Genomic DNA, 26632 nt, shown 5'->3' on the forward strand with positions numbered 1-26632 from the left:
TCAGCCACAGCCTTCATCATCAAAAGAGAAACACACACCATTCATACACACAAGCCTTCGTGCACATATGACCACCAACTCTAGTATCTTGGGAAGGAATGTAGCTATCATGTGGCAAGCAGCTGTCTGTAGGTGGGGGGGGGGGGGGGGGGGCGGGACGGGGCGGGGGGGTGGATACTAACTTACAGGTGGGGAGAGAGATTAACACTGTCTGGTGGAGTGTGCAGGGTCTAGAATACCAACAGGCACAGTGTCAGAAGGTTGGGGACAGGGAGGTGGGGAAAAGAGGAGCGAAAAAGAGATGAGTGGGGAAAGATGGGTAGGTGTGTTGACAGAGGGTGGCAAATAAACAGAGCGGGAGACGAGAATGGGGAGGAGATGATTTGCAAGAGGGGATGGAAACTGTTGGGTAGAGTGTTTGTGGACAGTATGTTACCATAGGTTGAGACCAGGATAATTTTGAGAGCAGAGATTTTTTTGCAAGGGTTATTGCCGTCTGTGGAGTTCAGACAAGCTGGTGGTGGAGGGGATTCAGGTGGCTTGGGTAGTGAAGCAGTCACTGAAATTAAGTATGTTATGTTCAGCTGCTTGTTGTGTCACAGAGTGGTGTACTTTGATCTTGGCTATAGTTTGGTGATGGCCATTCATCCAGGTGGACGGCTGGTTGATAGTCATACCAACAGAAAAGGCTATGGAGTGATTGCAGCAGAACTGGTAAATGACATGGCTGCTTTCACCGGTGACCCCGCCCCTGATGGGGTACGATAAACCTGTGACAGGACTGGAATAGTAAGTGCTGGGTGGTTGGATTGTGTAGGTCTTGCACCTTGATCTTATTATTTCCCCGTATTCCATAGACACCACAAAGAACACCTTTATGGATGTGGACTGACAAGAAAACATCACCAGGTTGACCTCATATTTTAAGCAGAATAAAGCACACTTGCAAGATACCAGCTGCAGCAGTCTATCATGCATTAAATTTGGGCCATAAATCTGATAGTACTCAGTTATGACCTTCTGAAAGTACAGTTTTTAAACTTTTGCGCACGCTGTATGTTTGTTACTCGCTCCACTCCACTGCGGCCACTGAATGCCCGAGTGTGAAGTAATGGGCAGTGGAGTGAGTGAGAGATTTGTACATTGTTAACGAGCTTTGTTCATTGTGTCAAAGTGTGCAGTTTCTAACCTGTAGCTGGTGCCAGAAAGCACTCTATTTTGCTGTGCTTAACCCCTTCATCTCCACAATTTGTTGCTTTTTTTCCCAGCTACTGATGATTTATCTCTCATCCATGCTTTTATTTTCTTTTAGACCTTTGCTTATGTTTGACCTGTTGACTGGCCTTCCTGCCTACCCATGTTTTCTCGCCATTTACTTGTTAGAATTACACTGTTGGTTTTCCTGACGCACTTTCCTGGTATGCTCTGGGACACTGTGCCCTATGTGTCTTCCTTTTTCCATGGTGGAAACAAAACAGTGTATTTGCTAATACCTGTTTAGATTTTCATTCTGTGGGGAAAGGAGAGGGACACAAATATGTTGTGGAAAATCACGAAGATAAAAAATAAAACGATTACAGCATGATACCCAGAAAATATGTTGCCTATTTGTCCAGGGAATTGATTTAGTTCAATTTGCAATCAGTCTCTTTCATTAAATTGTGATCTGTTATATACTTACAATTGAGATATACTCAGTAAATTGCTTTAATTATTAAGTGAGTCTTTATTAACCCTGCTGTTCTGTTTGAGTCTATATGATCGAAATGGTTATAAATTTCATTTCTTATTATTTAAATATCAAAATAACTTTATGAAATTTGGTGACTTCTGAAAATGCAAGGGCAGTAAGTTGTTAAAACATTTTAAGTCATCTGGTCGTAAACCATAAGTGTTACATATGTAATGTTTGGGTCAGTGTGACCCAACCTTAATATGATTACTCTAAAGTCAAATATTTTCTGCTTGTCTCATATTTTATAGTAGTAGTGACTTTCATTGTTCATACTTACTCTCAACATTCAACAAGTCGAGAAAGGTACTGCAATGGACTTGTCATTACGTCTCGTCAACTGTTTGAATTATCTGTTGTTTCTGCTCAGTTTGTGTTTTCTATTGTTTGTGATCAGTCTGAATTGTGACATCATGATGGTTACATCATTGACTGACGCTTAGTTGGAAAGATTAGTACATAGCTCAACAGACGAAGGATCACTTTACGAGTTCAAAGACCATGTCAGTAATGCACCTCAGAGTGAGTATTCTGATGACATTGACGACAGTCCACAGTCTGTTCAAAGTAATGTACAGACTTCTGGTTCTAAAAATGAGAATATAGAATGGCAGTTTCAACCACCAGCACAACACGGTCGCCTACTTGCTTTGAACGTCATCAGGAGTGCCCTGGGAGTTACTAGGTATGGAAGCTGCGCAGTAAGTGATGTAGAAAGTTCATTTGAAATATTATTTTCTACAGCACTTCAGAATGAAATAATAGGGGTGACAAATATTGAGGGGATAATGAGTTTACAGTTAACAATGGACAAACGTGGATGATTATTTTTTTCACTCATACTTGGGACTCCTATTCCTTTCGGGTGTGTATTGCTCACATGAGGAATCTACAAAAAGTTTATGGGATGCGGATACTGAGCGAAACATATTTCTAGCAACCATGTCCCTAGAAACATTCTACATGTCACGTGTCTTGCGATTTAATAAGTCCTCAAGAGAGGAAAGACGACGTACTGATAAACTCTCCACAATTCACAGTATGTGGGAGAAGTGATTAGAAGTCCTTCCTAAATGGTATAGTCCACATTTACCTGAACAGTACATTTGTATAGTAAAAATTAACAGAACAGCAGGGTTAATAATGATTTAGTGCCCTCTATTCCATCAGAATATTAACAGTAATGCATTGTTCTCTACTTTTCAGTACTGTACAAGGAAGGCCCTCCATTCTATCATGCATCATACATTGTTCTGGTAGAAGTACTACGGCAAGCTGACTTGGGCAGGAGCTCCTCACACAATCGCCGGTCAATCTCTTGGCCATTGCTGTTTGGGGTCAATCGTCTTGCTGAAACTGTTGGCAAAGTCAGTACAATAACAAATTTTTATTTTATTGTAATTCATATAGGTCACATTAGGTGTACTGCGATGTCCCAAGTCGAAGATAAGCAGTAGAGTAAAGGAAGATAATACTAAGCACATAGTAGAGGCATTGAGTGGCAAATAAGCACATTAAAAAAACGGGGACATCGTAGCTGATCTTGTGAACTGAGTTCTTTTTCAGAATACACATACCCGAAGAATGCTTGTCCTGGTTCTGTGGTCTGTGTATTCTTTGCAGAAGGGAGGTTCGTAAGGTTAGCTGTTATATATAAGCACTTATTTATGTTTCTGCCTGCTACTCAGTGCCGTGGTTATTAATTTCATTGCTTATAGTTCAGATTTCTTGTAGGTGAACATATTGTGTCATTTTGAATACTAAGCATTTTTATTCAGTGTATGAAAAATAAATCAGTGGTGCTACCAGATATGAGGTGGTCACAAAGAATTGTAATTGTAACTCTGAAGTGAGAGCCACCTCATATGGCCACACAGTACATCTGCATTGTATGGTTGGTAAATATTATATGTACTTGTGCTCTTGTTTAATTTTTTACTTCCATTTCGCCTGCAGACTTAAATATGAGGAACTTATAAAACTCAGGCATAATTTGATTAGAAACTTCATTTGTGGTGGTACATCAGCAGATGGGAAGGTTTTGCATTTTAGAATTTGGTTTCTAAATCTGTGTTACCGTCATGGAATAGAGCTGCTTGGGGGAACACAATGGTAAGTACCATTGCCGTGTATTTTGCCGTTGATGGCTAATGACACTACCTGCGGGATGCACAATGCAGTAAACTTACTAGTAGTTCCAAATTCACTCACCAGACGTCAAGGCCGAGCTTAATGGTAAGCGCCACTGTCCATCTGTTGCGGAAACATAATGGTAAGTGACAGAGAGAATGGCGGCAAGTAAAAACATCTCCAAGATTATGGCAACAGTAAACATGGCAGAAGACGAGAAATATACTTCCAATGATACTAATATCTGCGAGAGGGATCCAGAATACATTCCTTACGATTCAGATGACTCAGAGGTATGTTATTTTGTAAGTATACTGTCTTTAGTACGTTTGACGAACATAATGGTAAGTGCATGTACATGCCATTATGTTCCTGAAGTACGTTAATTTTGAGGTTATTTTAGAATGGCTACATTTTTTTGGCTAAGGGGTGTGTGAATGCGCATTTCTCATTTATATTGTTACATGTAATAATAATAATGGTAACGGTGGTAGTAGTAGTTTTCGTTGTTATACAGGTTAATAGCAAATCAGATCATATTGCCCAAAACAATGAACAGTGTATCGCTCCTGCAGAAACCATTCAGGAACAGACAAAGAGGTCGTCTCAGAAAAGGTGCTGCTGTGGCCAAAATAAGAACTGGAACATGGTACTGTTTTGGAAATATCTAATTTCAAGTGGTAGATTTCGTGTGATTGATCACCACTTCCCCTTGAGCGGGCACATAATGTTGCCGTCCGATAGAGATTTCGCGACAATTGAAAATTACGTTCGCCGACAAGTACAAGATGTGTACAGTCCGGATCAGTGGTGCGAGATCATCAAGAAGTCGGCTAAGAAGAATCCATTGCTTGTATATAATATAAAAAGAGAGGATTTCTATCAAATACGATACTCTAAAGAAGCGTTTGTCTTCAGAAAGAAGACAGTTGATGGTCGAGATGTCAACCTAAGGAAAGTATGTAGGTGGAAGGTGACCTCCGAATATCCATCATCATTATTCATCAGCGAGACATTTTGTCATGACATTTGGCATGAAAGAAGCTTCAGGAAACTTGGAAGGCAAGGACCAGTTCCTATGCTTCGACTTAAATACAATAGGCAAAGGCTTATTGAAAAGAAGAAAGTTGCTGACTTCCTGTCGCTCCTAAATTACATATCTCCTGTCCACCATGGATTTATCCTGTCACTAAAGCCAACAGTTTTGGATGAAAAAGACATTAGTAATGAGAGTGATGAATGATTATGCAGTTTCAGTAAAGTGTTGAGGACTTACCATAAAATTTAATATGTAATGTTCTATCACTATGTGTTGTTAATGGTGTATGGTAATGTAATAATTTTTGTATATTTCATTTGTTTTAGTCAGTTCTGAGTTTCATTTATGTCTGTATAGTAGAAGATAGATGTTAGAATCACTACAGAATAAAAGGACTGTTCAAAAAAAATTATTCAGATTTGCAGATCAATTGTAACTTTAGATGCGCTGTATCTCGAAACTGTGATTTTGGCGCTTACCATTTTGTTCCCCCGAGCAGCTCAATTTTAAGCACTTTTCCTGTGCTTCCAGATAATAATAATGAATTATAAGTTGATCCAGCTTCTTACAACAATTAAACAAAACAAAAATTGTGTTCTTGCAATAAGGCAAGACCCTCTTTAACTCTGTATTATTTTCATACAATTTATTTGAAAATTTCTGGTGTCTCCAGGTCTCTTCCGTGAATAGGATCCTCTTTCATGGTTCTTCAACCAAATTTTAGCAATTATTAAATTGTGCAAGGTTGCTTCCTCTTTGATTTCTTCAGTCCACAATGTCTTACAATTCTTTCTTTCTTTTCCTTTTTCTGCTACCAAATTTTAGTCCATCCAATTAAATTTCTTTCTTCCTGAATAATTTCTTTTTGCTGTTTATACATTCTGTCAATTCCTTCATCATCTGTGGAGCTGCTAGTAGGCACATAAACTTGTACTATTGTTGTCAGTGTTGGTTTCATATCTTAGCTGTGGTGGTGTGTTCTCCATGCTGTGCATAGTAATTTCTATAAAAATGCCATTTTCCAACCACGCACTAATTATTTTGATGCCATTTAGTCATTTGATCTATTTTCACATCTTTACTAGTACAGAGCACAATTATTAACACAGACAATAAGATAACCATTGCAAGTGGAAACATTAGTGTTACATTAATTTAGATTATTCTAAAAAATGAGATGCACCATAGAGGAAAGAGAAAAGATAGATATTAGGTGCTTTGAGGTTTGTAAAGAGGACTTTTTCAGTACAATAGACACAAAGTGGGTGTATGTTAAAGGGTTATAAATGATAAATAAAGAGCTGTTTGTGTGTGTGTGTGGGGGGGGGGGGGGGTACGCACACACCCTTTATTAAATTTTTTCTTCCCTCAGTGTGTGACCCACCATTCATCAGCAGGCAAGCAATTCACATTCTGGAAATTCCATTATTATCTTAGTATCCTGAGATTTGTCATTGTATTCTTCATCGATAGTTCTGTTTACGTGACCGAGTGGGAATGACATGCTACTAGGTACGAATTCAGATAGATAGAACAATGCACTCATATGAAGTTAACTTTAACAAAGTTAAGTGTATCAACAGCGCATTTACTGTGCATTGACAGGTGTTAGACTTTGTCCATGCCACCTGGGGTGAAGGAGAACACAGTGGGACAAAAGGTCACGTCAAGTGAGAGGATGCACCAGGAAAGATGGCCTGGAAGGGGACTTAGAAGCGTTGTAGGCCATCAGCTGGCCTGCAGGTGAGTACTGCAAATAGAGGGAAGGTCAACAGCAGTGTTAAGAGACTGTGTCACAACAGTTGGAAGCACGTGATTGGTGGCAGCTATGTAGTGCTAGTGGTGACAGTGCTACCTTTGGCAAGGCTTGCACCACCAAGAACCATGACCACCACTGGGAATGGGACAGAAAACAATTCTGCATGTTTATGTGTACATTGGATTGTTTTCTTCAATTGGCAGAGGTTGTGTAGCTCGCGGGTGAGGAAGGAGGCCACGCACAATACAAGGCTGTATGAAGGGTAGTTGGCTCATAGGTCGCTAACTTGTATGATACTATGTGTAGAATAACAGTGGAAATACTTTCACCTGGAATTAGAGGATGCTAGACATGATGATTAAGCAAACAAGTCTAAGATATTGTGCCTACTAAATAGTTTGCATTTTTTGTACTATCCAGTGCAACAAAGATAAGCACAAGAAAAGTGGTGTACTTCTCATATTTTGAATCAGACACAGAATATTGTTTTGGGAAATGAAGGTAATAAATCAGAAATATCAATGTTTCTGAATTGGAACTTGGAAGTCTTTGGAATGCATAACAGAGAGAACTGTGATATCCCTTATGAGGAGATCAGTAGACATTTAAAAATCCTTATTGGCATATTTTTAAGCTAATTCGCTTCATGTCCCAAAACTCAAGTTTACTTGAAGAAAATTTTTTTCACTATACGTAGGAAACCAGGAATAACACAAGTGTCATGCTCCCACCACAGAGGTTAAAACTTGTGGGCTTTCAAATAATTAATGGTTTAATGGTGGCCCTTAACTATGTACCCTCAGACTCAGAATTGAAGTATTAAAAGTTTTGGCTGGGGTTTCATTGTCTAGGGGCTGGAATACATAGTTGCCGTATTACAAGCCATATACTGCGGTATACAATATGAATATACACATGAATTGAATGGTCGAAGGTTCCTATCGCTCAGCAATTACGAATTTTGAGTGTAACATAGAAATTTATAAATGAAAGATTGCAATTAAATAAAATCTGCAGGTACTATTTTTAACGACTTTAAATGATGAGTACGATAGCAGAAGTACCTTCAAGAATGCCATTTATTACTGCAAAACACTTATAGGTGTTAATGGTCCAGCAATTAAATAAAATATAAGTTAAATAACACGGAAACAATAGATTCCTACTTCACGTAATTAGTTATGAGCAACAACATAGCTCGCGAGATATTCACTTCTAAATGCATACTACATCTTCACTGCAGAAGCCATGGAAATCTCACAAGTGCACAAGTTGGCACTACAAAATATTTCTATCTCCCGCAGCCAGGCGTAAACTGCCCAACACTCTACAAGTATTTTCTGCGACCGTCCATCGCGCCTTCTGTCCAGCTCTCCCCCCATGTCCTGTGCCACCCGATGCTCCTCCCCTTTTCCATACGGTCCCTCCATTGACTTCGGTAGTCACCTACCGTAGTAAGGAGTGCTGTGATTGACTAGAGCGCTCCCGCCATGTCTCCAAGCCAACACACACTCACAAACATATAGAAACACATACGAAATACTGGATTTACATTTAAATAACTTGAAATTAATTAAATAATCTTATGGCTGGACCATATACACGCTTTAACTCACATTATTAAATACATAAACAAATTAAATAAACATATATCAAAGAAATAGAAGCAAAAGTAGGCCAGTAGTCTAATGTCTCTGTCCTTTCTAAAACACAGTAAATATTTGACCAATTTCTTCATGAATAGTATATATCGGATATAAACAAAGACATAGATGAATAAGTATATTTGTAAGCATGCTGCTACTGTTTTCTCATGTAACTGTGGAATACTAATGGCCTGACACGATCAATAGTAATCGGTCACTTTGACCTCCAATAACTCGTGTACTATTCAAGTTACATGCCTGTAATTCATACCAATTTAGGTTGACACTAATAGCTTTCTAAAGACACGTCAGTCGAGAAAATCGGATGAACTGTTTAGATTTTGGAAATACGTTGCTGGGTGTTACGTGTATAATTTACAGTCGGAGATAAACTTTAAACTAATAAACATATTGAAAATCTGATTATACCATCAGAATCATCGTGCAAATAATGGTAATGTACATGTTTCTTTTTAAGGTATCATGATTCCTGTGGCTGTTATTAATTTCTATGTGAACTGTGAAATGTCTGCCATTATGGTTTCACAAAGTCCACCGTCTTTGGCACTCCCGGCATACAAATCTTCAACAACATAAAGCACAATCCTCGACACAGTGTCAAGATGGAATTCCCAGCCATGCGGTTGGCTTGGACCATGCACTGGTGCTACCCCTCTTGCTCCAGCTAACGTTCGGGACCACGCGGTTGCTGACAAGCCCCGGCTTGCCGAACGGCCCGTGCGGCCACGCCAACTCCGAACTTAGAATATTTTCAGGGCACCAAACTCGCCCGTTACCTCACACACCTCCACTTATTAACATTCTGGCTTGTCAGAATGTTCAGAAGTAGCACCCTTCATTTCATATAAGTACATATAAAACAAATTACAAAGAACAGAATTAAATGATTAAAACGCCATGCCAATAGTGTTTACAAATTTTTGTAGTGGTCTGGGAGCAGCGTGAATTTTGAATTAAACTTAAACCAACACAAATTATGAACGAAATGGCATATTAAATAAATACCTGCAGTTCAGTTATGCACAAACAATTTTTTGGACAAGAAATATATTTTTTTAAATGCACTTCTTGTGCCACTCAGCACTAAGGCGCCTTCTTGCACTAATTTTTCCGTCGCACTATACATGCTCACATGGATTTTAGCACGCAATATTGATCAACTCACATCAGTCTTTTGACCAAGTGCCTCACAGAAATCGTGTCTGCCTCTGACTTCCGAGCTCCACCATTTATCATGACAAATCTGTCTACAACGAAAACCAAAAGTAGAAACCCGTCAACAAACCATTTCCCAAACCCAACCACGATCCTCACTAAAGACTCCCTCCAGCAGAAAACTACACTTTAGGAACAAAGTCACAAGGCAAATAACTGAATCACTGTAAGCTCAAATTCCCACAAGTTTTATTTATTGACTTTAACAAATCCTTCCTACTTCCATGCACCAAAAAATGCGTGCACATACAATTACAATTTTAATACCCTTGAAATTGACCGTTAAATTCTTTGCCACACTCTTATACAAAGCATAAATCAGTACATATTTTACCCAAACCCACGAGGTCACTGACCTCCAAGTACCCTCAGTGCCTAAACTTCCCCCTCTTGCATATGTACAGTGCCACAATAAACTAACAAATTACTAATGAATCCCCAAGTGAAACATATAAAATTATCCCTCCAGATTTACTACCACTAATTACAATTAGAACAGCTTTTCATTTCTCCCTTAATAAATCATTCTCTATGTCTGGTCCCTTCTCTCCCAGTTCTAGCGTACACACATCCTGATCTATCCATCCCTCAATCTCGTGTTCATCCCAAAATAATGCATTAAATATTTCCTTCATCCCTAATTCGTTCCTTCCCTTTTCTAAACCCTTAGCAATTTTAAACTTCTCTCGTTTCCACATATGCAGCAGTAATGACAGTAACATTTTACTGTACAAATGCCAATCCATCACACTAAAATCACACTCCTCCTTCATATACCAATTTGTATGAACTTCATTACACAAACTATCCCTATCCACACTATTTACTTCAGCCCTCTCTAAATTTTCTGTTAGTTCTTCCACACCTTATGCCAATTCACTACCCACAGTATGCAAAACTTTACTGTTTTTCCCATCCAAAATATCGACACTTGCAGCTTCAACAAAATTACACATCAATTCACTGTTAAACACTTTTATCTTCCTGAAATAATACATCAATGCCTAAGCCATTATCACCATAAATATTCATCTCGCAACCTTATCTGCTTATACACCATTTAAATCACTACGTAAATGCACACAGCTTTTCTGAATTGCCCAGGTGGGAACTTTCCCTGCAATACATCCTACATTCCCGTAACCCTCCTGTCCTCAACCTTTGTTAGTCACTGTCCTCAGCCATCCATCCCCCTCCCTGTTCCCATTCCAGCACTACACAGCCGTCATTTCACCACCACACCCAGTCTTTTATTTTCTCTCCTTTCCACTACTTACCCCCCCCCCCCCCCCCCGCACCTTCTCTCCTGCCCTCCGTCTAAATGTAACACTTGACTGTCCACCACTCCCACCATACTATCCCTTCCCCTCCCCACCCCAGCCTCCTCCTTACCCCCACCCAATCGCCACTCCCATCATGCACTGGTGCTGCTGTTCACAGTGTGGTTTCAGATCTCTGACTGCAGATGTGTGTGCAAGTTGCGTTTGTGTGTGTGTGTGTGTGTGTGTGTGTGCTGCTGACAAAGGCCTTAATGGCCGAAAGCTTTAATTGTGTGAATCTTTTTATTGTATATATCGCGACTCAGCATCTCTGCTATATGGTGAGTACCAACTTTTCTCCTCTGGTATTGTTACATTCCATCCTGGATTTTCCATTGTTTAACTTTATGTGAATCATACATAACTTTATCCTCCGCTGCTACATTACACAAATTGCTGCTACCTTGTCGTACAATTTTGGGACTTCCAGACTTGCTACATTCCACTGTGATTGGACAAAAAGCAGCACACACTGCCATTTTTACACACCTTTCATCCAGATTAACCCCCAACCCTATTTTACATACATTCTCACTTTCACACTCTGACAAACATTTTAGATTCACACATTCATCAATAAGTTTCGTTTTGCCTTCATACGTAAATTCCTTCCTCCGGTGTTGATACTAGCTTTTACATCATTACATAAATTCCATTACTCTGTTCCTTTAAACAGAAATCATCTACCTCCACCGATACATTTTTAACTTCAACTGCTGGCGAGACCAGTGCTAAGCCTCCTAAGTAACATTGTCGCTTTCTGCTGAAACACAATCACTCTCACTTGCAGCTGGCGAGACCAAAGCTACACCACTTCACTAACATCGATGCATTTTGCCGACTCACAAATACTTGCAACTACAACACCTTCCTTACTGCAATTGCTACTGTTTGCTAATATCTTTTCAGAACTCTCCAAACAATTTGCTTTCAAAAAATTCATCTCCTCTGTAACTTCTTTTTGAACCACTGAATCTTTGCATTCATCACCATTCACACACACATTCATTATACATTCATAAATTACATCGTTCCCCGCAAATTTATTCCCATTACTTTTACTTAAATCTCTCACAAATCTATGCTTCCTCCATTCGCGCCTGCTTTTATTGAAAGAGCGACCTATATAGCCTTTCTCTTTAACATGCTCCATATTACGTATTTGTTGCCTTTCTCCGAACCTACCAACATTTCTACCATTAGCTTTGTCTCCAGTCCTTCTCATTGCCTTTTCAGATCACCATCTCCAAATCCGAGATGTGGCGAATATCAGTTTCCTGACTGGTTGTTATGCGATTGCACTTCGCGAGAATTTCCCCTGTCAAAGCTGCGTTCTTTACTTGGGTCCCGTCCATGGAAGTTATCACTCCCATCTGTTCTACAACCATTCTGCTCATTCCAGCTACTATCTCCCTGAGAATTCCTTTGATTTCTCTCACGATTATTATTTTTTTGATGATTATTTGGATTCCCATTTTGATAACTACCACCCGGTTTGCTCGGAGGTTTGAACTTCGAAGCCCCCTCTAATTTTTCTACAAATTCTAGAAATTCGTCCACGGAATCACATGAACAATGGACAAGATCCCACTGAAAATTATTGGGTAATCGCCTTTTAACACGGTGATTTCCGTTAAAAACCCCAACGGATGTTTCACATGCATAAGCTTGCCAAGTTCACGCTTGTAAAAATCTCTCATCGTCCCATTACCGCACCTGTAACTCAGCCCGTTTAAAAATTCATTTTCGATCCACGTCTGTTTTGCATGGCTCCAGAATTTATTCAAAAAACACATTTTGAACTCTTTGTATGATTCACACGAACTACATTTAACATTTGCCTAAGACTGTGAGTCTCCCTCCAAATGCTGTTTAACGTATTTCATTTTTGCTTCGTCCAACATGCCATGAACAAAAGCGTCCCTGCATGCAGCCAAGAAATTTACTGGGTGATACTTTCTGACATCTGTGTAACATTTCACAGATCCAGTATTTGCCCAAGGGCCTGTTGGAGGCTAAAGAATTTAAATCACTTTTTATCTGTCACATTTGTTTTTTAGCTTCATTTACACTAGTGATACTGGAATCTATTTTATCTTTAATTTTGCCCACTTCTTTCTCCAGCCTCACCTTCACGATTGGCAATGTCACTAATTGCTAAGTTTATATTGCTTTTATGAGCATCTTACGCCTTTATACATTTGCTTACCTTGCCCCTAATGTTCCATCTGTATCTTACCCATTTTTTCCCCAAGATCTTTTTCCATTGGTTCGATTTTAGATTTTACTATTACAACTTCGCCTGTAATTTTCCCCATATCCACTCGGACACATTTTAATTTATCATCAATTGCTTTTTCAAGGTTACCCGTAATTTTTTCAACTTCTTCTTTTATAGCGGAGCCTATTTCAGTTCACATTGTACCCATATCAGACCGAACTGTATCCGTAACTGTTTGCAATGTGCCCATATCTGTTCCCAGTGTACTCGTATCTGTTCAAATTGCACTGATATTATTTGCCATTGTATTCATATTATTTCACAATCCCTGGATCATTTGCATTAGCTGAGAGATCATATCTCCCCCACATTCATTCCCCTTGCCTGAATTCCTACTAGTTACACTTTCGCGCTCTGATTTCAGACTAACCGACTCACTTCCTTTTTCAGAATGACACATACTAGGTGACTGTTTTGTATTTGCGAGCTCTATAAATGGAACTTGAACTTCAGAGTTAAACACTATCTCACTATTTGCGCAGGCACTTACCTGATCTGAGATGGTTCCCTCTGCCATGGTGATGCCATCAGTTGTAGTGGAAGTTGACATTGAAGACTGCCCTGGAGTACTCGAAGACACTGCCGTCGTACTGCTGTTGAACTGCGTCCGCCACTGGAGAAGTCGCCTGATGTAACTGTAGTTGCTGCTGGTTACCACGCTTTCCAACTGTCTCCGATACTGCTGTCTGTTAAACCCACCAACTATTACCGTTCCCTGCACTCAACTTATTTAGACTCTGAGCCCCATGCAAACTGCCTTTAACATGACAGATTAGGACCTCTATTGAGAGCATGTGTTAGTTGTGAAAATTACTGTGTAATTTCACTATTTCCAAAAACCTACTTGCAGAAGGAAAAACCGATCTTACATTGTGTTTTGTGAGAGGCTCACTCTACAGAAATCTCTACTGGTTTTGCAAAGGTTTTTACACTTAACATAGTTTGCTGAATAACAGAGAGCAAAGGAATTACCACTTTGCAGGACTCAAATCCCAGAGGAGAAACCTCCAATTGCGGGCTTTCAAATAATTAATGGTGGCCCTGAACTACGTACCGTCAGACTCAGAGTTGAAGTATTAAAAGTTTTGGCTGGGGTTTCATTGTCTAGGGGCTGGGATACATAGTTGCCGTATTACAAGCCATATACTGCTGAGTCTGCGGTATACAATATGAATATACACATGAATCGAATGGTCGAAGGTTCCTATCGCTCCGCAATTACGAATTTTGAGTGTAACATAGAAATTTATAAATGAAAGATTGCAATTAAATAAAATCTGCAGATACTATTTTTTAATGACTTTAAACAGTGAGTATGATTGCAGAAGTACCTTTAAGAATGCTGTTTATTACTGCAGAAAACGTACTGGTGTCTGTGGTCCAGCAATTAAATAAAATATAAGTTGAATAAGAGGGACACAATAGATTCCCACTTCACGTAATTACTTATGAGGAACAACATAGCTTGTGAGATATTCACTTCTAAATGCATACTACGTCTTCACTGCAAAAGCCATGGAAATCTCACAAGTGCACAAGTTGGCACTACAAAATATTTCTATCTCCCACGACTACGCTCAAACTGCTCAACACTCTCCAAGCATTTTCTGTGACCATCCGTCATGCCTTCCTGTCCAGCACTCCCCCCATGTCCTGTGCCACCCGAAGCTCCTCCCCCACTTCCGTACAGTCCCTCCATTGACTTCGGTAGTCGTCTACTGTAGTAACAAGCAATGTGGTTGGCTAGAGTGCTCCCGCCATGTCTCCAAGCCGACACACACTCACAAACATATTGAAACGCATACGAAATAGTGGATTTACAGTTAAATAACTTGAAATTAAATAAATAATCCTATGGCTGGACCATAAACACGCTCTAGCAAACATTATTAAATACATAAACAAATTAAATAAACATATATCAAAGGAATAGAAGCAAAAGTAGGCCAATAGGCTAATGTCTCTGTGCTTTCTAAAACACAGTAAATATTTGACCAATTTCTTCATGATTAGTATATATCGGATATAAACAAAGACATAAACAAGTAAATATATTTAGAAGCATTCTGCTACCGTTTTTTCATGTAACTGTGGAGTACTTATGGCCTGAGGCGATCAATAGTAATAGGCCACTTTGGTCTCCAATAACTCGTGTACTATTCAAGTTACATGCCTGTAATTCATACCAATTTAGGTTTATACTAATAGCTTTCTAAGGACACATCAGCCGAGAAAATCTGATGAACCGTTTATATTTTGGAAATTCATTGCTCGGTGTTACGTGTATAATTTACAGTTAGAGACTAAACTTTAAACTAATAAATATATGGAAAATTTGATTGTACGATCAGAATTATCATGCAAATAATGGTAATGTACATGTTTCTTCTTAAGGTATCATGATTCCTCTGGCTATTATTAATTTCTACGTGAACTGTGAAATGTCTGCCATTATGGTTTCATAAAGTCCGCCATCTGTGGCCCTCCTGGCATACAAATCTCCTTCATCGACACAAAGCACAGTCCTCGACACACCATCAACGTGGAATTCCCAGCCACACGGTCAGCCTGGACCACGCGCTGATGTTTTCCCTCTTGCTCCAGCTAACGTGTGGCACCATGTGGTTGCTGACAACCCCCGGCTTGCCAAGCGGCCTGTGCGGCCACATCAACTCCAAACTTACAATATTTTCAGGGCACCACAACTCACCCGTTACCTCACAAGCTATCTGCTCAGACTCCACATAACATGTTGTTGTTGTTGTTGTTGTTGTTGTTGTTGGCTTCAGCCTGAAGACAGGCTTTATCCAACTCTACAAGCGAAGCTGTCTTGTGCTAGCCTCTTCATCTCTATAGAATCACCACAAACCTACATCCTCTGGAATGTGCATACTGTATCCAAGCTTTGGTCTCTCGCTACTGCCCCATTCCCCAATGCTTGCTTTACATATGTATGAAAACTTACGCGCTATGTCTCAAATGTCTGTCAAAGACTATTTTTAGGCATACGTTTTCAAGAGGATTTGAAGTGCGAGAGACATCTTAACAATGTAAATAAGAAACTGAATACATGTATGTATGCTGTTAGGACAATTATTCTTCAAATCACAATTAAGTACGTGGAAGAGGGTTCCTCGAACCACCTTCAAGATACTTCTCTACTGTTCCACTTGTGAACAGTACACAGAAAAAATGAACATTTAAATCTTTCCGCATGAGCTCTGATTTCTCTTATTTTGTTATGATGATCATTTCTCCCCAAGTAGGTGCTTACCTAAAAAGTATTTTCACACACTGAGGAGAAAGTTGGTGATTAAAATTTCATGAGAAGGTCCTGCCACAGCAAATATGCCTTTGTTTTAATGACCGCCATCCTGATTGATGTGTCATATCCACGGCACTTTCTCCCCTGTTTTGTGATAATACAAAACAAGCTGACATTCTTTGAATTTTTTTCAATGTCCTCTGTCAAATCTACCTGATGCAGATCCTGCGTGGCCCAGTAATACTCGAGAAGAGGGCAGACAAGTGTAATGTAAGCAGTCTCTAAAAGTAGACCTGTTACCTTTTCTAAGTGTTCTGCCAATAAATCACAGTCTTTAGTTTGCTTTACCCACAACATTATCTTTGTGACCATTCTGATTTAACATAATGAAACTTTCACTCTGCTGCGGAGTGTGCACTGATATGGAACTTCCTGGCAGATTAAACCTGTGTGCTGGACTAAGACTGGAACTCAGAACCTTTACCGTGAACTGTGGTGAGTCGTTGGAGGAAACAGTGTCTTTTTATATCGTAGGCAGGTTACAGGTAGTAGGCAGATGGTGTTGGCCTATGAGAGCAGACATTCTCTCAGTGGGGTACAATAACCAGCCACAATGGTGGGTCCTGGGTGGTTGGGTTTATGGACTTTAGGATGCAAGAAGGAGGTAGGAGTGAGGGGAGGGGGGGAGAGAGAGAGAGAGAGAGAGAGAGAGAGAGAGAGAGAGAGAGAGAGAGAGAGAGAGACCCAGGTGAGAGGTTTTGAGATGGTCCTAAGGGTTTGAGGAAAGAGTGGAGATCCTATTGGATTCCTGGAATGAAGTCACTGTGGCAGTGTTTGTAGGTAGATGAACCTGACAGCTGGCAGAGTCTGTCTTCCAGCTAATCTTTGCAGTTCAAAACCACAGTGGATGAGCCTTTGTGGCATGTAGGATTATAGGGTCAGGATCAGTTTTTATGTGGTGGATTGTGGTTTCTGTGGATGTAAGGTTAGTTTCCATGTTGAGGTTGTTGGGGAATGATGAGAAGGCAAGGTTTGAGGTTAAAAAATTCTGGAATGTTATTAGGAAGTGATTTGGGGCAATGGGATTGGATCGTAGTTGGAAGGAGTTAACTGAGTCAGGCATGGTTTAATGTTGGCTTTGTGTTGAGTCTGATAGAAGTGGTTGGTAGCAAAAAAGTGTTTCCACTTTTAGGGGCCAGGAGAAGAGGATAATGTCTTTAATGAGTCCAGCATGACAGAATTTGGGAGTGGAGCAGAAGGTAATGCCTTTGGAAAGGACTGATACTTCTATGGAACTAAGGCTTTTGGAGGAATAGTTCATGACTGTATTTCAGGTCTGCTTAGGTTCTGGATTTTGTATAGTGGTGGGAGTGAGTTTCGGAGGATGTGGTAAATGTAGTAGGTCTGCAAGGCAGGGTTTATTGGTGAGAGGATGTAAGAGAGATTTTGGAGGCTGTTGTATAGGTGGTGGATAGCAGTAGCCCAAGGCAGGGGTAGGTGGGAAACAAGCTGTAGAGATTTTAGAGGTTGTATTGTGCATGTTGCTTTATTTATGAGATATTGAATGCAGGAATTTGGGATTTCAGAACGGGAGAAGTTTATGTATGAAGAGGGAGTATTGCAAGTAGATTTGGGTCTGATTTACATGACGTTGCAGTAATAGGTGGGTGAGGGCAATTGACTGACAGAATTTGAACAGATAGAGGTCATTATGGAAGGAGGGGTTGCAGCTGGAGATGGGTAATTTGATGATATGGCCAATTGGTGAGATTCTATGATCTAGGTAACTATGCAGGAACAGTTTGTGGAGTAGGTTCTGGCAAGGAATAAGGAAACTTTTCTGTATTGGTCCGGAAGAAAGGTGCAAGGATCCGAGGTGGGGGATAAAAAAAGGTATAATATGAAAACATATATGTGAAAAACTCTTAAAAATATGCGCAAAAACTCACCAAAGGACAGAATGGATGAAATATGGGGAAAATAGGTGAAACCTGGGGGTGTAGAGCCAATAGTGAAAGGCCAAAACAAACTAAAATTATTGTGAAAACACAATGAGATCAAAGAGAAAAATAAATACAAAACAATAATGTGGAATGCAGATTGGTGAGTGGGTATGTGTCAAGAGAGGAGACAGCAGATGTAAATGGATTAGGTGAGGTTAGTATCAGCATGCTGGAATAAGGAAAGAGAAAAGAGGGGGTGGGGGGTCGGTTGGTACTTCAAGGTTCAAGAAGTTTGTGTGGCACAGGGAGGTATGGAAAATAACACACAAAAATGTGTGAGAGTGAGGCAGGAGGAGTGATCAGTCTTAAAGTCTGGTCATGTGATCTATAATCTGTTCATCGTAAGAATAAACCTGATGTAAACATTGCACTATGTATTCTTCCACATTTGCTGGAATCTCAATGGATTTCTGTTTCATGTGAGACTGTAGCCAAGGTGCCTCGATTACTGTCAGGTATGATAATAAGGGTAAATTTTGTGCTGTGCGTTGCGCCTACATCGACGTAGTGATAATAGGGGACAACAGCTTTACCAGTGCATTGAACTCAGACAGACAGCACTGGCTGGTCAGCTGGTACAGCTAGCCTGCAGTATGGCCAGCTGCAGTTCACAGTTAAAAAGAGACAAGCAAAGAAGCAATACAACTTCGAATGTCATTTAATTTTTAAACAGAATGAAATAATGCAAATCTCCCACAGTATGCTCCTTAGACGACTTGATGAAAACCACAACACGTTATCGTTTTTAGCTAACGTACTACTGTAATTAAAAAAAAGAATGATGAAAAGTCCTGACTTGAGCAGTGGGTAATTTTTCTGCATAAGCTGTGTGTAGCATAAGAGAGTATTGAAGGATTTCACTGTATAGTTAAATATTGAAGGCACTGAAGGTATTATGTACAGTCAGTCGTCTGGTAATCTCTTAGCTCCTTCCTTATCCAAATCCAAAAAAATACATTTCAGTTCTCGAAGTGTCACCTGCTATTTTGATAACAAGCCTATCAACAACAGAATCCACAAAGCCAACCAGGCACAGCATTTTCTCTTCTTCTTTCATGACGGGCCGTTCTGTATCTCGCCAGCATTCGGCAGTGATGCGTGAAAAAGCTGCATACATTGGTTCCAGTATGTCTGGCAGCTTAACTGCCTTGTTACTTCTCGGGCCAAATCCCACAGCTTGGCTCCAGATCAGTTCTGTTGGGTTCATATTGTAGTAGTACAGTATCAAATGTAAAAAATGCAGTATTTGTATGATGTGCTCAATGCTGCAAAAATGATTGTTTTTCATTTTTCTACGATACTTATCTACCTTTGTGGTATAAAATGGTGGACGTAGTCCAAGTGAAGAGGATTTGGTTTTTCATTATTGCCTTGAAAAATTAAATTGTGATGTTTTCTTAATTTAAACAACTTTTATGAACAGTCTTTCATAAAACATCGATAATACGAATTTGTATTTGAAATGGAATTTCACATCCAATATGTAATTAGAAACAAGAAGATGTGCATTATTCATGAAAAATGATGAGTTTTATAATTATGTGATGTAGGTATTTCAAATTGAATGAGAAAAAAAATGACACTGGGGAGATACAAACCAACGCACGAATAATCGCATTTGGTTCACTTTACATTACACTACCGATTGCACTACACGTTCAGTGCAGGTTTGTGAATCAACTGCAGTATATACAATGCTGGGAAAATTTTAAACCAATTCAGACCACAACCTAGTGATTGGAGAAATACAAGTGAAGTTGAAAAAGTCTGGAGAGGCAAAGCAAAGGAAAGACTAAACATAGAAAGACTCAAAGAGGTAGGAAAGGCATCAGATTTGGTGAACAGATTTATGGAAAAATGGCAAAGAGGTAGTGTTGATGGAAGTGTTAATGACAAGTGGATAAAAATGAGGGAAGGACGCATGGACTCTGCCAAAGAAGTACCAGGAATTAGAGTATCTCAAAGCACCAGGGAAGAATGGATAACAGAGAACATGTTGAAAAAGATGGAAGAGCGCAGAAAGTGGAAAAGTGTAGAAACTGAAGAAGGCAAAAAGAGGTACAGGAAACTGAATAATGAATTAAGAAGAGAAACTGAAGAAGCAAGAGAAAATTGGATGAAACAGAAATGCGATGAAATAGAGAAAATGGAGAGAGAGGGAAAGTATGAAATGATGTATAGACTGGCTAGTGGGATAGTTTTTGAATGTAAAAGAAAGAGGAATAACATGGAAATAGAAAGAGCGGATGGTACTCTAGCAGAAGAACCACAGGACATTTTGAACAGATGGCAAGAATATATTGAATGTCTGTATAAGGGGGATGAAATGCAAAGCGAAATTAAGGTTGAAGAGGAGCAATATGTGCCGGAAGATGGAAAGGGATTTACCATCTTGGAAGCAGAGGTAGAAAAGGCGCTGAAGGAGATGAAGAATAGGAAGGCATGTGGAATAGATAGTTTGCCAGCAGAACTGTTGAAGAGTCTGGGAAACAAGGCAAGAAAAGAAATAGTCTACCTCTGTAACGAAATACGTGACAAAGGGGAATGGCCTGAGGACTTCGCTGCAACAGTTATGATACCAATAGAGAAAAAGAGAAATACTAAAAAATGTGAAGAGCACCGGACCATCAGTCTAATTTCTCATGCAGCTAAAGTCTTGTTGAGAGTGTTGAACAGAAGGTTATATGGCAAGCTTGGATAGAGGGACTGCAGAGGAGCAGTTCGGATTTAGAAGAGGAAAAGGAACAAGAGATGCTATTGGCCTGCTAAGAACTATAGGGGAAAGATATATGGAAAAGGGTAGATAAATCTTTGCTGTTTTTATAGATTTAAAAAAGGCTTTTGACAGAGTTCAGTGGAACAACCTGATGGATATCTTGAAGAGGAAAGGAATAGATTGGAAAGAGAGACGACTGATACAGAATCTATATTTACACCAGAAAGTAAGGAAAAGGATTGGAAATGAAATGTCAGAAGGAAGCAACATTGGATGAGGTGTTAGACAAGGTTGTTGCCTTTCCCCACTGTTGTTTAATGTATATCTTGAAGAGATTATTGCGAAAAGTTTAGATGGGAAAAGAGGAATATGTATTGGTGGAAAGAGAATAGAATGTATAAGATTTGCTAATGACATGGTATTAGTGGCAGAAAGTGAGCGGGCAGTGAATAACATGCTCAAAGATCTGAATGAAGCTTGTGTGGAATATGGGATGCAAATAAACACAGCAAAAACAAAGAGTACAGTCATCAGTACAAGACACAGACAGTCCAATATTGAAATAGGACAATCTACCGTTAGCCAAGTAAGTGAATTTAAATATCTCGGAAGCACAATAACTGAAGGCTTGAGATGTCACCAGGAGGTGAAAACTCGAATTGCCATAGCGAAGGAGGCATTCAACAGAAAGAGGAGACTCTTATGTGGCAAATTAGATAAAGGACGAAGGAAAAGGCTTGGCAAATGTTTTGTCTGGAGTGTGGCACTATATGGGGCAGAAACATGGACACTGAGACGAGAGGATGAAAAAAGGTTAGAAACATTTGAGATGTGGATGTGGAGGAGAATGGAGAGAATAAGCTGGATGGAAAGAGTGAGTAATGAAAGAGTATTGGAAAGGGTTGGTGAGAGAAGATGTCTGCTGAAGGTTGTAAGAGAAAGGAAAAAGAACTGGTTGGGACATTCACTGAGAAGGGAGTGCTTGCTAGTAGATGCTTTGGAAGGATTGGTTTGTGGGAGAAGACTGAGAGGAAGAAGGAGATACAAGGTGATAGACAACATAAAGGGAAGAGGAAATTATGCAGACCTGAAGAGGATGGCAGAAGACCGTACAGCCTGGAGAACTACCATGTGAAAACCTGCCTTTAGGCAGAACACTGATGATGATGACCGATTGCACTACACTTTCAGTGCGGGTTTGTGAATCAACTGCAGTATATACAACGCTGGGAAAATTGTAAGCCAATTATCTCTGTAAATTCATTAAAAACATTAAGAACGGCCCATTTCTTGGCACTTTTTAACTGTGTTCCACGCTTGTGTTTCACTATGGAACAGAAAGCAGCCTCAGCCATTTTCATACTGCCCATTAACAGCGCAACAATCAGAGCACAACAGTGCAGAGGCTGTGACTGTACATGATTTTTGAAATAAAAACTACTTGCCTAAAGCGTGATTAAGAAAGACGTTGATGGCTGTTAATACATTTGAATATCTTAAAGTTTCATTTAACGTAACTTAGTAGTAAGATATCTAATACATAAGTAGGACCTACGTCCAAGAGCGTAACAACTGCTACACCAGTGTACGTGTGCTACGGCTTCTTGTTACATCAGGTTTATTTTTATGATGAATGTATTATACAAACTAAGCTGCAACCACTGTGCTGCTTTACAAGGGTATGGCCAAGAGATATATGGACCATCCAGTTGCATATTTCCAACACACATGCTTCACTTCAGTGACTGCTTCCCAGCATGCACCTACTGGATCCTTCCCACCAACACCAGCTTTTCTAATTTGCTCAGTTGTGTACTCTCCCTGGAATATATCATATGTTCCTCCTGGCCTCAATCTTCTTTAGTCCCTGTCCATTCCCCATCTGTCTGCTTCCCTCTTCCCAGTCCCGCACAACTCAGCCTTCTATTCCACCAATGCACCCATTAGCTTTTTTTTCTCTCTCCCCTACTTCTCTCCCTTTCTGCCACCGATCCCCCCAAACCACTAGACTGCATGTAGCAGCCTTAACTTGTTGTCCCCTCCATATCCCTGCATGCACCCACAGGCAGCTCTACACCTTCCACAAGCTCTATCTTGCTATCCCTCCCCATTGAGCCCCAGCCTCTTCCCTATCTCCCAACCACAGATTGCATCTCCCACCAGGCACATTTGCTGTATGCATTCCAGCATCTGTGACTAGAGACAGTGGTTTTGTATGTGTGTGTTTTCTACTTTAGAACGACTTTTGGCCAAAATCTCAAATGTGTAGCAGTCATTTTATTGTGCTTGTCATTATTCCAGCCTGGATTTTACATTGTTTAAAATAGATTATCAGGGTGGTAAAGGAACCTCACTGCAGGGATTCCTGTAGACCCCTTTTTAAAAGTCTGATAATATCTCTGTCTTGTTTGTATAAATATGAAATACCAATTTTTACAAAGGGGAGCATCTTAAAAATAGAAAACATCTTCAAGCATAATTATGATTTACACTCATGTGAAACTAGACAGAAGCTTAGCCTACACATAAACATAGTAAGTACAAAATTATGTAAAAGAGGAGTACATCCTACTAAAGTTGTGTTATGTAATGATATAGGCCTTCTTACTTAAAATGCATACTGACATCAGGATCCATCCTACCAGCACCAGCTCTTCTGAATTGCACTGCAATATAGCCTACTTTCCCCCCTGGTCTCAGCCTTCACTAGTCCCTGTCCTTCACTCGCCTGTCCATTTCCCTGTTCCTCCCAGTCCAGTGCTACCCAGCCTACATAGCCTTCTAGTCTATCAATGCATCCACAGTTCAGTCGGTTGTTCCCCCACCCCCCACCCCTTGCGCCAGCCATGTTTACTCGAGTAACTAGGTGCAATTAAGAACAAAACACTATCTGGTGACTGTCGTCTGACAAAACAAAACAACCCAATACAATGCTTGTGTGGCGATTTTACGTTATTATGTACTGTACTTTGATTGTGTTGAAACTGCAGTCTCACTTAATAACTATGATAACTACAAATTAATTATGTTACCTGTGACTTGTCCTACATTACATTGAAATGTGAACTTTTCCACATTTGAATTGCATATGATCTTGAACGGTGGGTGTACATCAGTTATTCTGAAATCAGTTCGTTATTAATAAAATTTGTTGACCGCAGTCATTCATCCCAGCTTCTCAAAAACTTTCTTGTTTGTAGGTAGACTAACTATTTAATAAAAGTTCGGCGCATTTGGTTTAAATTATCTACTATATTCGTGAATGAAACTAGTAAAAAGTGTGTTCCTTACAAAAACTGGAACAAGACTAACTCAACAAGGCTTTTGTCATGTTGCTTATATAACAGTTTAACAATCACATTTAGAGTTTAGCATTGCAACATAAGTATTTTCGTAAAAATACAATTAAAACTTTATGAATTTATACATTTTATGTGTGTTGAAAATTGCAAAATGAAATAAACAGTTTCTTTAGTTGGCTGTCGTGTTTGTTATGCAATGCAAACAAAATGTGCAAAATTGCATAAAGCTAAGTTAATTGATAACGCTTTTTGATGAGTACACAGATTTCTACAAAAATGGTGCATGAAAAGATGCTAATATATTTTAAGTATTCTTGTTTCAGATACTTTTCATAGAACTAATAACTTTTACAGAGCAAAATTGTTATGTCTTAATTCTAAGACATAATTTAACAATTACCAGATTGGTGTGTAATCAGTTAATCTGATGTGCTGGCTGTGAGGTACAGAATTATTTAAATATAACGTATCAACTGAATTAAAGTCACTGTAATCACAATTACACATATGAACTAAATTTGTTGGTGTTCACACTAAGTTAGTATAATATGCAACTTGAGTATCAAATATTCCGGAATCATTAGATATAGAATGTGTGGTCACGCTCTGCTGTGTTACAATAAGTGCAAACAGTGTACTTAAAATAATTTACTGTCCTGAGTAAAACATGAATTAAAAAACTTAATAATATTACTATTTATGTTGCAGGAAATACTGATGTGTCGTGTGGTATGGCCACGTTCAGTAGCTGACCATGGTCCAAATACCCCACAGCAGCTTGCTCGATTTTGTGTACAAGAGGTCCTGCTCAAAAGATGGGTCTCTTCCCAAGAACGAGAAGAACTTGATAGAGAAGAGATTATTGAGTAACTGTTATACAGTTGTTACTATCATGATTCAATGTACATACATATTACATACAACAGTGTAACAGTGACTTAAAAACTGAACAAACATGAATCCAAGTGAAGTCTGTGATATGTGGGCTTAATTTATCTAATCATCAATACAATTTAATTTCCCCCACACAAAAAAACCTTCCTTTTGTCCATATGCCTGTATATTGACTGCAACATGGGAACGGGATACAGTACAAGACGAATGGGTAGCTATGGGAAATGAAATAGTGGTGGCAGCAGATGACCAATAGGTAAAAAGACAAGGTCTAGTAGAAATCCTTGGATAACACAGGAGATACTGAATTTAATTGATGAAAGGAGGAAATATAAAAATGAAACAAATGAAGCGTGTGAAAGGGAATACAGATGTCTAAAAACTGAAACTGGCAGGAAATGGAAAATGGCTACGCAGGAATGACTAGAGGACAAATGTAAGGATATACAGGGTGCCCCACATAAAACTGGTACACCTTCACGTACCAGTTATTCATATGTAGCCGAATTGCTTGTGAAGTGGCAACACTGTCTCAGAAGTTGGCTACACTGCGTTTTATTGGAAAGTTGAGTGCAGCTGTGTGTTCATACACCAATTGCTGTGAAAAGCTAATATTTTCGAGTTGTTGCAAAAATGGGACAGTTTGCATTAGGACTGCGAATTGATGTCGTGGAGTGTTACATAAAGACAGGGTTCATCAAGGAATGTAAAGAAGTGTTTGAAGTGGTAGCAAGCTCCCCATGACCAGCACTATTCAAGATCTTTATATGAAATGGAAGGCTGTAGGATCTGCTCGGAATGTGCAGAGGAATAGGCAACCGACAATGAAGACCTTTGAAACTATAGATGGAATTTGCATGGACACACTGAGAAATCCTAGCAAGTCGATAAGGAGGTTATTGCAGCATGTTGGTGTACCTTATACATCATGTCATTGTGTACTAAAAGATATGAAATTAAAAGCCTGTCATGTGACAAAGAGCTGAAATTTGAGGATCGGGAAAAAAGAAGAGAGTTCATCATTGTAACTGGCTGTTAACATCAATTAGTAATGGTTAACTTGACTCCTTGCTTTACTTCATGTCAGAGGAGTCCTGGTTTCATTTGTCCTGTTATGTAAACTCTCAGAATTGCAGACACTGGTCACAGGACAATCCACATACACTGAAGAGCCAAAGAAACTGGTACAGCTGTCTAATATCATATAGGGCCCCCGTGAGCATGCAGAACTGCCGCAGTATGGTGTGGCATGGACTCGACTAATGTCTGAAATAGTGTTGGAGGGAAATGATACCATAAATCTTGTAGGG

The 26632-nt window shown here is 39.5% G+C and overlaps 1 protein-coding gene across 3 annotated transcripts in view; it reads left to right on the top strand.

Moving 5' to 3' along the window:
• Nucleotides 1–25406, top strand: part of LOC126162777 (tRNA-splicing endonuclease subunit Sen2) — a 53560-nt gene extending 28154 nt beyond the window's left edge. For all 3 annotated transcript variants that reach the window (XM_049919484.1, XM_049919486.1, XM_049919485.1), the window contains 2 exons: nt 2939–3099; nt 25137–25406. In XM_049919484.1, coding sequence (XP_049775441.1) covers nt 2939–3099; nt 25137–25298 — 323 coding nt within the window. In that variant the 3' untranslated portion in view covers nt 25299–25406. The remainder of the gene's footprint in view (nt 1–2938; nt 3100–25136) is intronic.
• Nucleotides 25407–26632: the final 1226 nt, after the last annotated feature.

This window comes from Schistocerca cancellata, chromosome 2 (genome assembly GCF_023864275.1).
Source record: "Schistocerca cancellata isolate TAMUIC-IGC-003103 chromosome 2, iqSchCanc2.1, whole genome shotgun sequence".
NCBI classification, from domain to species: Eukaryota; Metazoa; Arthropoda; class Insecta; order Orthoptera; family Acrididae; genus Schistocerca; species Schistocerca cancellata.